Source organism: Megascapheus bottae, chromosome 21 (assembly GCF_031878675.1).
Source record: "Megascapheus bottae isolate mThoBot1 chromosome 21, mThoBot2.hap1, whole genome shotgun sequence".
NCBI classification, from domain to species: domain Eukaryota; kingdom Metazoa; phylum Chordata; class Mammalia; order Rodentia; family Geomyidae; genus Megascapheus; species Megascapheus bottae.
Window position 1 is genome coordinate 37,176,721 of NC_143529.1, and position 13,028 is coordinate 37,189,748.

Consider the following 13,028-nt stretch of genomic DNA (forward strand, 5'->3'; position numbering starts at 1 on the left):
GTCTAGATTAAAATGCAGGTTTTAATTACAGTAATAATGACAATAATGAAGTGTTTGCTGGGCTCACCTGGGAGAGGACCTTATCAAAGCTGTTGATTAGCTTTTACTATGTGTCTGGCACTGGACAGGCTCTGTAGAATGTCATCTGGATAGAGTCTCAAGGATTTTATAATTTAAAAGATCTTTGCAAATAGGAGTATTTAAGTTGAATGTGTCCTAAAGATGCTTTACCCCTACTTCTAGGAAATATTAATTGGCCGGATCTATTAATTGCTCATAGCAGAATACAGAGACTTTTTTTTTTCTTGGACGAATTAACAAAGAAAGAGCAGGCTTAATTACATGAACACAGCAGTTCAGAAGTTCAGGGTAATTTATCTTGGGCCAAAGTCTTCAGTGGCGCTTCAGGCATTCAGAGGCACTGGGGCTGTTAATGGGATTATTAAAGATATACCTGAGACCAGATCAGTATCTGACCAGAAGGCAAAGCGGAGAGACTTACTTCAGTCATTCTTCTGCTGACATTTCCTCACCATGGGGTCTAGACCTTGTGCTTGCATTAGACTTTGCAAATGAAGGCGGGCTGGCGTTTCCCAAGAGTGTGCGCGTGCAGGAAACAACAGAGGATCAAGGTTTGCAAGTGTACGTGCGTGCGTGAGTGCGTGCGTGCGTGTAGGAGTGTGTCTGCAGGAGGGGGCGGGGGCATCGGGCAGAGGAGGCTGCCACCTAGAGGCGTCTCTCTGCAGTGTATATAATGCAGACCCGCGGCCCCAGCGCTCAGTTGCCACAACACTGCTCAGCACCGAGGAAGCCAGCTAGCTCGGCCTGGAAGGCAGTTCCGCCAGCCAGGAGGTAAGAGAGCTGCCGAGGTCACAAAGTGGGGTGTTGTGGGGTGCCGCAGCAACGAGGGAACGAGGGCAGGCTGACCCCCAGCCTTCAGCCACGCTGGCCTTTTCGGTGGAGCCTCTGAGCACTCGTTTATAGGTGCTCTGGCATCTGCCTTAGATCTGGTTCTGAAAGCCAGGCTGCACGTTGTTAAGTGCTGTGCTAATTCGGGGCTCTGCATCTCCCCACAGAAAGAAAAGAGAAGTTTTCTTTAGTCACTTGTGTGTGTGTGTTGGGGGGGCGGAACTTGAGAGACTGAGGATGTAGTGTCTCTCTGTTGCCGGGGGGATCTCAGTGCCAGCAAGCAGAGGAACTGTGCGGAGGGCAGGACGGCTGGAGGAGTCGCTTGATGCCACTCTGGACCTGTCCCGGGTCTGGCATGTAAATCTAGGAGTAGAATTAGCTGTGAGCACAGCATTGCACAAAGATGGAACCTTTCTCGAGAGGCATCTGTCAGTGGGCCAGTCCCCGGGACTGAAAGTTTCTGAATATATTCTTTGTAAGCCAGACTCGATTCAAACTTTGTGCTCTGAGGGGTTTCCAGACCCTGCAATGCACAAACTGGAGGCAGGGGTGCTCTGCACACTCGGTCTTCTTCTCTCCCGACTGCATCCATGCTAACCTGGGTATTTTTTGCTGTTGTGGTGTTAAGTCCAGCTTCAACTAGACTTTGCAGGTAACATGTGAATTTTGCTGGCTTGGTTAGCATGCATGACAATTCAGCAGGGGGCAGGGGTGTTCGGAGTGGGTGTTTGCTAAGATGTATAGCTTCCAGGGAGAACGAGAAGTTGTAAAAGTCAGACCTCCTCTCCTCCTCTCCTCTCCTCTCCTCTCCTCCATTTCCATTCATTTGCTTACAACAGGATTAATTAGCTTTTTTTCCCCCTTTTTCTAAAGGGGGAAGGAGTCTGAGCCTCCTTAAATGGCTTAGGACCCTTTGAAGGTATTGGGGCAGTGACATCTCTGGGAATTGAGGCTGCCAAGCCTCAATGTGGTACTTTCTTCTTTTAAAACACAGATGCTGCCTTTGTATGCCTTTATTTAAGTCCAGGAAAACTCGGAGCTCAAATAGACAGGACTAGAAAGGCGAGCTAGGCTCTGGTTTCTCTGCTGAACTTTCCCTAGATGTTTTAACTGGATAAACGGCTGGGTTGGGATGCAGAAGCTTTTCCTGGTGCGGACCTGCCCACAGGGCTCTAGTTTGGAAACAATTTGCTCTTTTTCCCTTGCTCTCCCTACCATAAACACTAGAATGGGGGCACATTGCCGTCTCCCCGGGGAAGGGGGACAGTCCCTGGAGACCCCAGCAGAAGCCCAGGAAAGCTGAGACTGGTCCGCATTTTGCTTCCTGTCAAGAGTTTTATTTATTTATTATTTTTTTTTTAAGGTTCATGCATCTGCGGTCGATGTATTTTTTTAAGTTCCAGAAATTTCCAAAGGAGTTCGGGAGTGACTATCCCATAATAAGAGCAAGTCCTTGGAGTTGAGAATGTATTATGATTTTTAATCAAGCCCAGAATGGGCGGAGTATGGGCTTTCTGGATGGAGGAAAAAGAAAAGAAAAGAAAAGAAAACACAAAACTCCCTACTTAATCAGAACAGTAGCTTTTTGTATGTTGGTATGGGGCCCAGAACTCCTGTTTTCAAGTTCACACTGGGAAGTTGGTTGGAGCTACTCAAACTCAGCCACTTTATAAACTTCAGGAAAAAGGGACCCCAACCTTTCAGATCTTGAGATTTCCTAGACTATGAATGGAATTTGGGCCCCGAGGCATGTCTCCTTTCAAATTGGGCGGCTCAAGGACTGGTGTTTGCTCTTAAGAACATGGGGTTGAATGTGTGTAGGTACAATTTATAAAGAAATGGAACACTGTGTCCTGACAAGTGTTTTTAAAGTCCGTGGAAGTAAGGCGGGGCTCCAGAGCACACATCTTCTGCTGTAAAGAAAGCAGGCCACCGAAAGAAAGCCAGGGAGGCAGGTCGGCAGCGGGGATGGCTGGTCCTGGGTTTGAATACTTGATGGATTTCTGCTGGGAATAGCGGGTGCTTTTGTTCCTCAGAATGTACCAAAGTGCAATTGTAAAAAGAAAAAGAAAAACAAAGGAATCCTTGCCCACACTATCCAGACTTCTTCCTCAAGGAAGTGGCCTGGGCATTGCATGGTTTACGGGACTTCTGCAGAGCTGCAGGTCCTTCTGGGAGGGAGCTGGGTCTTGTTCTGGGTGGGGAGAGGGCTGGGGCTGTCTCAGGTGGCCTTGAACCTGTAGAGGAGCCTGGGGCAGGGAGCCCGCACTTCAAAGGCCGTGCCATCGAGAGAGCTGGCACCTTCTGCTTCTCATAGTGACACTCCGAGGATGCCTCTGCCCTCTTCTGGCCTGGCCCATCTCCCTTCACCTCTCCCTGGTTCTTACTTGTGCAGGGAGGGGGCTCTGACTCCATTCTGCTAAACCAGATGTGGGGATCTCTGTGTCTGCTCTGTTGGGCTCCAGGGCACAGCCTTGAGCCCAGGGGCAGTTGGGCACAGCGGCCCAGGTCATTTTCTGGGTTGGCATTCTTTCCAGCCCCCAGCACCTCATGTGGATGAGGCTTTTCCACATGCCAGTGTAGGCCCGGGGAGCAGTCTGTGGGTGTCCCTCTCCATTGTGTCTCTTTGAGTTTGCATATAATGCAGGTTTCTTCCTTGCATTCAGTCAGGTCACCCAGAGTCCCAGTGAATGTGTTGTTTCCCAGGGAAGGGTGCTGGGAGCAGAAAGGCCTGTGCTCTCTGGCCTAGTGGATGCCCACAGAAAGCTGTCCGGGCATCCGCTCCATTGGGACCCACCCCTGGCTGGTGGTAAGAGATTCACCTCAGCAACCAACAGCAGACCCTCTGTGATGGGCGGCAGAGATGGCCAGTCTTCTGTGTTGGGTGAACTGGTCCAGCCCAGAGGAAGAGGTGGCTCTGTATGTCCCACGGGGACCAGGGAGGGAGCTGCTGTGCACAGTTCCTTCCTGCTTATGCCAAGAGCTCTGTTCCTGGTCACTCAGGCCCTCATGGGCCCTGGCCTGTTTCCAGGGAGCAGGCATTGGAATTGGGATGGCAGAACTGGTGGTCAGTGGGACACGTCATGAATTGCAGAAGCAGGGCGGCCTTCTGTTTCCGAGTCTGTCCTGGGGCCCCAGGACCTGCTCTGTGCTATCTTATCTGACTCCCGGGGAGCAGAGGCCTCTGACTGGAGGGTGGTAGGATCCCTGGGAGAGGCCTGCCATGGCTGTCCGGCCCCCACCCTCCAGAGCCAGGCCAAGCCTTGCTAGGAGTTGTGTGTCACCTCTGCACCACACCTGGCCTGGCTTAAAAAGCTCAGGCCTGACCTTCCTGACCCATCCATGCCTGTCCTTTATCCCTGCATCTCCCTTCTGGGCAGTCTGCCTCAGCCAGGTTGAGTGACTTCAGACTTTCCTAGATCACACTTCTAAAGGCCTCAGGCCCCCTGGGCCCCTCAGGTCAGGAAGTGGGTGATAAGCCTTTCTGAATCCCTGACCTCCTGTGGGGTAAGACTTCCTACTTCTCCTCCTCAGCTGCCGCAAAGCAAGGCTCTGCAGAAGAGACCCCAGGAACACTGACCGGTGAGCACTCTAGCAGGGCCTCTGTTAGACATCCAGTCAAGTGGGGACCAGGCCTCCCTGGAGCTTGATTGGCAGTTGCTTCACTGAGCAACTACTATGTGCCATGTCACTTGTATCCTGTGGCTGCACAAAGACAAAGGAGATCCTGGGAGTGTGTGGGCTTGAATATAGGAACAAGATGTGGTCAGCTGTGGGGAATGGAGTGCTTGGAGGGGGAAAGAGGAGAAGCAGCAGGAAGGAGGGGTGAGGGTCCTCACTCAGCCCCGAGGGCATGGAGAGCGTGCTGAGTCCGCTTGGGTGAACACCCAACTGGATCCCTGAATCTGCACGGGAGAGGAGCTCACTGAAGGAACTGAGTGAGCTAAGCACATGTGGATGGAAGGCCAAACTACCGCCCTGCAGGGACACCAGACTTGGCTCTGCCCACGGCACCCTGGGTGAGCTCAGGCAAAGCTCTGGGTGCAGCAGAATACCCAGGGCTGCTGGAGCAGCTGAGAGGCAAAGGCTCATCTCCCAGAAAACTCTGTGCTCCACAAAGGGCCTTGGCACCACTGGGGCTGGGTCAGTGCAGGAGCTCCTGGCACCCCTGGCAGGGCTGGATGCTGGATGTGCCCTGGGTGCAGGTGGGAGCAAGGGCACTGAGAGATTGACGGCCACATGGGCGCCGGGAAGGAGAGAAGGCAGAGCAGCACGACTGCCTTTGTTCTCAGTGGGGTCTCCATGGTGCAGAAAAACAGAACATGACACTTTCTCATGTAGAGTCCCAGACCTTAATCTTTTCTCCTCCATTGCTCGGACGTGTGCGTGGGCGCGTGCGTGCGCACGCGTGTGTGTGTGTGTGTTCGTGTTTGTTCCTTCACACACTTTTCACTTAATGGTGTGCCAGTGCCATAACTGTCCTTGTTTATAAAAGCAGCCCCCTTTCCTGATCTTTCTTCAGGGGTAGGTGGTCCACACAGTGGCTCTGCCATTCTTTATGGAGCCAGTCCTCTGTTGCTGGGCTTTTGTAGTGCTTGAAGTTCTTGCTGGAAAATGAATATCGCCCCCAAGCACATCTTACATGGATGCTTAGGGCGATGAGAGAATGCCAGGAAGAGAAGTGCATTTGTAAAATGGCAGAGCTGGAGAGCTTCTTTGTCCTGAACCATCCCAAATCTCCTGTGTAGACAGCGTGCATGGGTCCCGGCCCTGCCTGCTCTGAAGGGTAATTACCCCCTCCGCACCCACCCCCAGAGGAAGCAACCTGCAAGTTTACATCCAGAATGGCCAGTAAGCCCTGGCCTCAGGCTGGCAGGAGTGGAACCAGAGTGGCTTCCAGCTGTGGGACTGGTCTGAGCAGGGTGGAGAAGGCTGCTTGGCGCCTCTGTGTTTTATCCGGCTCTGGCCTGCCAGCACCAACAGACCTGTAATGCTGGCCTGGGAGCAAGGAGCAAGGGCCAGACCCTGTCCTTCCAGTTCTGGGCAGAACGTAATCTGCTCTTCAAGTCGTGAGCAGGCAGTGCCCTGGGTCAGCTGGAGGAAGCAGAGAACCCTGTGTGGGGCATTCTTCCTCTGCTTCCACTCAGGTTTGTTTTGGGGGGGGCATTGTCACAGGCTTGTAGAACTGGGGGCTCCAGGGCAGAAGTCCCTCTGTTTTCTCTAGCATGCTTTTCTCCCTGTCTGGAACTCTGAGCCCCACCTGCTTACCTAAGCTGAGGAAGAACAGTGGACCCAGCATCAGAGAACAGCTTGAGCGAGGGCTCCTCACACCTTACAAAGGGGTGCGGCTGAAACCACACCTCATGTCCCCAGCTGCTCCTCTGTGCAATATGGGGCTCTGCTGCTGTATAATGCTCTTTCTTCTGGAAACGGTCCTCTTTGTTTCCCAAACCCAATGTGTGGAGGAAAGTGCCTGAATGGCAAAAAAGCCTGGGCTGTGGTGTGCGGTATTTTCCGGTTCTTGCTTTTGTTTTCTGTCCTTTGTCTACTCCACACTGGAGCCTTACAGCAGGAAGGAGATGGTAACCTGGGCCCCAGGGGAAGATGGATGGTTCGGGTGTGGGCCTGTGGGTACCTGTACCCACTGAGCATCCGTCACGTCTTCTTCAATCCAGTCGGGGACTGGGTGTCTGGTTGAGGGCCTGAGAGCAGGGCCAGCGGGAGCCGACCACCTCTGCTGTTTCCGCCAGCCTCAGGCCCTAATGGCTGTACCACACATGCCACCACCCCACAGGAGGGCATGGAGCCAGATGCTCAGCCCAGAAATACTGCCTGTGATGACAAAATCGTGATCTGTGCCCAGAGACAGAGGCAGAAGCCAAAGGGCACCTCGGCCCTTCCTGCTGCCACCTCCATGGAGGAGCCCAAGGGCACTGGAGGTGGCAGCCAGTGAGCAAGGCGTCTAGGGCAGAGACTTGGCTTGGTGGGGACAGTGGAGGAACCCAGGATGCTTTCCAGGCACTTCTGCGCCTGCGCCCTGCCCCTGCGTAGCGCAGAGGGCCACGGCCTCTCCTTGTCGTGGAGACAGCATAGCAAAGGTTCTCCATCCAGATGCAGGCTGTCGAGGCTCTGCCTGGGCCTTCCTTTTGCATCCCGGGCTTCCTGGCCTGTGCCAGTGGAGGGTCAGGAGACCCAGCCACACCAGCTGAGCACTGACTCTGGGGTCCCCGTTGCCGCCCACCTGGGGCTCTGTGGCTTGTCCTCCATCCAAACTCCTCTGATCTCTAGGGACCCGGGGGACAGATGAAATTATAGAGAGAAAGTGCTCTGTAAACAAAGCCACACGGCACATGTGTTTCATTTTAAGACAATACAAAGGAAAAAGAAAAGGTCCCTGCATTTGGGAGGCACAGGGGGCCGAGCAGATCCCTGCTGCCCTGCTCTGGAGTCAGGTCAGTGCTGGGGGCAGGCGTGGCCACAGCCTGGGTGTGCCTGGCAGCCCTGATAGACTCGTGCCCTCCGAAGTCCTTGAAGCTGGATCCCAGAACGGGGACTCTCCTTGCTCGAGATTTTCATCCTGCTCATCCTGGTGGATGCCCTCCTGTGCTCCTGGGGCAGGAGAGGGGGCGGGGAGTGAGCAGAGGGTCTCCCATGCTCGGGGCCGCAGGCTCCTGCTGGGCGGCTCCGAGGTCGGCGGCCTTCCTGGTCACATGCCTCTGGTCTCCAATAAGAAGGAATTTGGAGGGGCAGGGACATGCATCATAGGAGGAAACTGAGGCAGTGAGGGCACCAGGAGGGAGACTAGGGGGCCATTTATGTCTCTGGAGGGAAACCTCCCAGAGCCCGTAGGCTGCCTCCTAACTGGGATGCAGGAGAAATGTCTCCTGCTGTGAGTTTTGGGGTTCTGACCTGCTGGCCAGGGGCACGGGTCAGGTTTCTCAGAGCCCCTGCCTGCTGGGTGCTGATCCTCTGAGGTCCTGCTGAATTCCAGGCTGCTTCCTTGGGTGGCAGGCGCATAGCTAGCGAGTCTCAAGCTAGACACTGGGGAGTGAAGGCAGAATTGCAGCCCAGGGATGTTTGATCTTAGAACTGGAGTTTTCTGAGCCACAGTTTCTAGACTTCCAGTGTGGCGCGCTGGGCCTGACCATGGACTGTATTCCTCCATCTTCCAGGCTGTCCTCACGTGACCCAGAGTGAGCGTGGCAGTCAGTTGTCACCTGTGACAGGTGAGCTGGACAAGCGCCTGCAAGTGGAGGCAGCTGTTGTGGTTTGGGTGGATGGGGTGAGAGCCATCCCAGGACTGTAGGATTTGGGGGCCATCAAAGAGACAGCAGGAAACGGCTCCCGGCAGCTCCTGCTGTTCTGTGGAGAACTCCCGCACACAGCCTTACCTGCGGCTCAGTCCTCACCAGCTGTGAGATGGTGACAGCTCGTGGGCTCCGTGTCAAGTGAGCAGGGAAGTCAGGGAACATGCTCTCAATTTACTTCCAGAAAGGCAACAGGTGGCAGCTTCCATGCCTTGGGCCTTGGCACATGCCGCTCTTAAAGCAATCTCACAGATAAACGAAGGGAAACGAGAAGGGCTGGTTGGTTGACCGCTGGTGAAATCTCACACAGCAAACGCTGAGTCTGTGTATTTGAGTTCTAGTTGGGCTGGACACTGCACATATGCTCCCATTTCCCAAGGGGCTTTCTTGACTGCCAGCTGAGGCCACCAAAGATCCAGGTGTGTCTAAGAATTTTCTAGAAAGGTAAAAGGCACTGAGTCCCATTCGCAGTACAGATCTGGAAGAGGGGGACACTTGTCAGTCAGCGTGCCAGGAGTCGGGACGTGGGTAAAGGGCTCCCAGTCCCCTGCTGAGAACGGGCGGGCCAGCGGCTGTGCTGCCTGACGTGTGCTTGGCCCCTGTGCCATGTTGATTTCACACTCCCGGGCACAGCCAGGCTGATGGAGTCTACAGGACACAGCCATGAATAGATTGAGAAAACAAACATCAACTCCCTCCCAGATTGCCCTGTGGCTGGAGACTGGGTGTGTTTCGTTTTGTTTCACGCAGACGTCTCAGGGTTGTTGCCTTTCTTCCTTGTGAGTGTGTGTGTGTGTGTACATGGGCCTGTACTGGAGCTTGAGTTCAGGTCCTCATGCTCTGGCTTAGCTTTTTCACTCCGGGATGGTGTTCTACCACTTGAGCCACACCCACACGTCTGGCTTTTTGGTGGCTAGTTGGACATAAGAGTCTCATGGATTTTCTTGCCTAGGCTGACTTCCAGTCACGAGCCTCAGGTCTCAGCCCCCTGGGTGGCTGGGATTATAGCTGAGTGGGGTCTGGTGAGTGCCAGCGGAGCGCTGACTGGAACTTGAGTCTGTCCTAACACGGGGTTCCATCCTTGGTGTCTGCCATAGGTCTTCGGATCCCTCGCTCCCTCCCTCCCTCCCTCCCTCCCTCCCCGAGCACCATGGATCTGCACCTCTTTGACTACATGGAGTCTGGGAACTACTCGGACATCACCTGGCCGTGCAACAGCAGCGACTGCATCGTGGTGGACACGCTGCAGTGCTCCATCATGCCCACCCGGAACGTCCTGCTCTACACGCTGTCCTTCGTCTACATCTTCATCTTTGTGATCGGCATGGTCGCCAACTCGGTGGTGGTCTGGGTGAACGTCCAGGCCAAGACCACGGGCTACGACACCCACTGCTACATCCTGAACCTGGCCATTGCCGACCTGTGGGTGGTGCTGACCATCCCGGTGTGGGTGGTGAGCCTGGTGCAGCACAACCAGTGGCCCATGGGCGAGCTCACCTGCAAGGTCACCCACCTCATCTTCTCCATCAACCTGTTCGGCAGCATCTTCTTCCTGGCGTGCATGAGCGTGGACCGCTACCTCTCCGTCACCTCCTTCGCCGGCGCCTCCAGCGGCCGGAGGAAGGCGGTGCGGCGCGTGGTGTGCGTCCTCGTGTGGCTGCTGGCCTTCTGCGTGTCGCTGCCCGACACCTACTACCTGAAGACCGTCACCTCCGCCTCCAGCAACGAGACCTACTGCCGCTCCTTCTACCCGGAGCACAGCGTCAAGGAATGGCTCATCGGCATGGAGCTCGTCTCCGTCATCCTGGGCTTCGCCGTGCCTTTCTCCGTCATCACCGTTTTCTACTTCCTGCTCGCCAGAGCCATCTCGGCGTCGGGCGACCAGGAGAAGCAGAGCAGCCGGAAGATCATCTTCTCGTACGTGGTGGTCTTCCTGGTGTGCTGGCTGCCGTACCACGCAGTGGTGCTGCTGGACGTCTTCTCCATCCTGCACTACATCCCCTTCTCCTGCCAGCTGGAGAACGCGCTCTTCACCGCGCTGCACGTCACCCAGTGCCTGTCGCTGGTGCACTGCTGCGTCAACCCCGTGCTCTACAGCTTCATCAGCCGCAACTACAGGTACGAGCTGATGAAGGCCTTCATCTTCAAGTACTCGGCCAAGACTGGCCTCACCAAGCTCATCGACGCCTCCAGGGTGTCGGAGATGGAGTACTCGGCGCTGGAGCAGAACACCAAGTGACCCGCGCCTGGGAGGCCTGGGGACACGCCTGCTGGGGGGGGACAGGCAGCCGGGGGGGTGGCGGATGGCGCGGGAGGGACGTGAAGAGGAAGTGGGCCAACCCTGCATCCCCGCCGTCGCCCTCACCTGGGCCAGCCACAGGCTGTGTGGCCGGAGCGTGTGTCACAGCCAGCTCAGGACGGACGCGCCTGGACGGCTGAGCCATAGAACCTTCGCACCTCCTGAAGGCTTTTCTAACGTGGCCACTTGTATTTAAGTTTTATGACTCTTGTTTTCTCACTCTTGGCACACCTTCTAAACGTATTTGAAAAGTTAGCTGTGTTTTTAAATATTGTGCGGGAGGCGCCATGTTGGCTTGTTCAGATTGTTGTAGGTGGTTAGTTTGACTTCAGTTTTGACTAAGGATGCAGTAACTGTTAGCTGATGTGAAATTATATATATAAATATAAGTATATAAATATATATATATAAATATATGCCAGCCTTGGCCGAAGTGTTTTATTTACAAAAGTTTTCTATCTGTGTGGCGTTTTGTACTGGCACAAGATATGGAACAAGAACTGCTCTGTAACGCAGTTTGTGACGATAGTGGTATTGTACAGTGACATTTAAAACGGAACAAGAAGAACAGAGTGTTCTCTCAGTTTGTAAGTTATTTTTTTAAATAAAGATGTTTGTTTCCTAAAACTGCATCTATGCCTCTGTTTTCAAAGCATGCTTGGCTGGCCTTTAGGTGGTGTGTCTTGTCGTACCGGGCGGGTGTACGCCAGCTAGATGCCGAGAGCCAGAGCCCCCTGAGGGTAGATGGCATGGCAGGAGAAGGTAACCACTGAGCACATCCACTGTGCTTGCTCCTGTGTCTTAAAGAGCTTTCCAGGCTGCAATGGCTGGCGGGGAGGAGGGAGAGGCATGGCAGCCACAGGTGCGGCTGGGTGGCTGGAGAAGGTGTGTTAGACGCCTGCTGTCTGCCTGAGACAGGGTCAGCATCCACTTTTCCAGGCATCCTTGTCTGTCCAGGGCATGTAGCATTAGCCCTGTGTGCTCTTTCTTGCTATGGACACCTCCAGAGAGCACCTGTGCAAACTTTCACTTACAGGGGACCTGCCCGTTACAGGGCCCCTCTGCCATTATCCATGGAAGATGCCCAAATCCTTGATAATACCAGGTCTTATGTTTTCTTTTTCTTCTATACACGTCACAGTGTAATGATTCATGGTGGAACTAGACACAAAAATGACAGGTATTAACAACAGTACTCAACGGTAAGATAGAACACAAGGCAAGCCACTTAAAGCTACAGTGTATGCATGGTATTTCTTGTTAATTTTTAAATTATATTTGTGTTTATAATTTATTTATTTGTGCCTATATAGGGACTTGAACTCAGGCCTGTAAGTGTGACTTAACTTTTTATGTTTAAGGCTAATGCTCTTCCACTTGGGCCGTATCGCTCACTTCTGCCTTTGTTTTTGTAGGTCATGGGACTTGCTTGAACTCTGGGCCTGGGTGCTGTCCCTGAGCTCTTCAGCTCAAGGCTACCACCATACCCCTTGGGCCACAGTGCCACTTCCACTTTTCGGGTGGTTAATTGGAGATAAGAGTCCCTGGGCTGGCTTTGAACCTTGATCCTCAGATCTCAGCCTCCTGAGTAGCTAGGATGACAGGCGTGAGCCCCCAGATTTCACTTCTGCCTTTTTGCTGGTTTATTAGAGATAAGAGTCTCATGAACTTTTCCTGCCTGGATTGGCTTTGAACCTGGATCTTCAAATCTCAGCCTCCTGAGTAGCAAGGATCACAGATGTGAGATACCTGTGTTTTGTTTTTTAACCTGTAAGGGACTAAAAGGCAGAAAAACCTTGGATGACGAGTATTACATGTACTGGCAATAAAATAAAAAATAAAATAGTGAACTATGGCTCTGCACGAAGTCCTTTGCAGGAACTAGGTGCCCTCCCCGGCCCTCCAAGGTGGATGTGCTCTGCGGGCCTCTGGGGACCTCAGGACTGCCAGCTGTGAGTGTGGTGAGGCCACACGCATGGGACTTCCCACAAGGTGACAGATCCCAGCCCTTCGGGACCAGCATCCAGGCGTGGGTCTGCCTTTGGGTTGCACAGGCGCCCCGTGTCCTTCGGCCTTGCTGAGCTGATGCTGTAGAGGTGAAGTATGGATCTGGCCTGGCCCCACGCCTCTGCTGTTCCCACAGCTCATGCAGAGGACTGGCTGGCTGGAGAGTGTACTGGCTTGTCTGTAAATTCACATAAGGGCAAGCCCTACTACTGGGGTTTGAACTCAGGAGGCTGAGATCTGAGGATCAAGGTTCAAAGCCATCCCAGACAAGAAAGTCTATGAGACTCTTATCTCCAATTAACCACCAGAAAACCACAAGTAGCGCTGTGGCTCAAGGGGTAGCACGGTAGCCTTGAGCTGAAGAGCTCAGGGACAGTGTCCAGGCCCAGAGTTCAAGCCCTGCAAATGACAAAATCAAAACCAGAACCAATTCCTGAAGATTTGTCTGCTGGGCTTGGCTTTGATTACAGGTGGCGGCTGCCAGCACCTGGCTCATAGCTTATTTT

The 13,028-nt window shown here is 53.7% G+C and overlaps 1 protein-coding gene across 2 annotated transcripts; it reads left to right on the plus strand.

Moving 5' to 3' along the window:
- The first annotated feature begins 785 nt into the window (after positions 1 to 785).
- Ackr3 (atypical chemokine receptor 3) lies at positions 786 to 11,142 on the plus strand. 2 transcript variants are annotated; one of them, XM_090355109.1, is made up of 3 exons: positions 786 to 852; positions 8,082 to 8,135; positions 9,314 to 11,142. In XM_090355109.1, the coding sequence occupies exon 3, from the start codon at positions 9,367 to 9,369 to the stop codon at positions 10,453 to 10,455; it is 1,089 nt and encodes a 362-aa protein (XP_090211235.1). In that variant the 5' UTR covers positions 786 to 852; positions 8,082 to 8,135; positions 9,314 to 9,366; the 3' UTR covers positions 10,456 to 11,142. The 2 variants fall into 2 exon arrangements, with proteins under 2 accessions (XP_090211235.1, XP_090211236.1); XM_090355110.1 differs by lacking the exon at positions 8,082 to 8,135 and having other exon boundaries at positions 787 to 852.
- Positions 11,143 to 13,028: the final 1,886 nt, after the last annotated feature.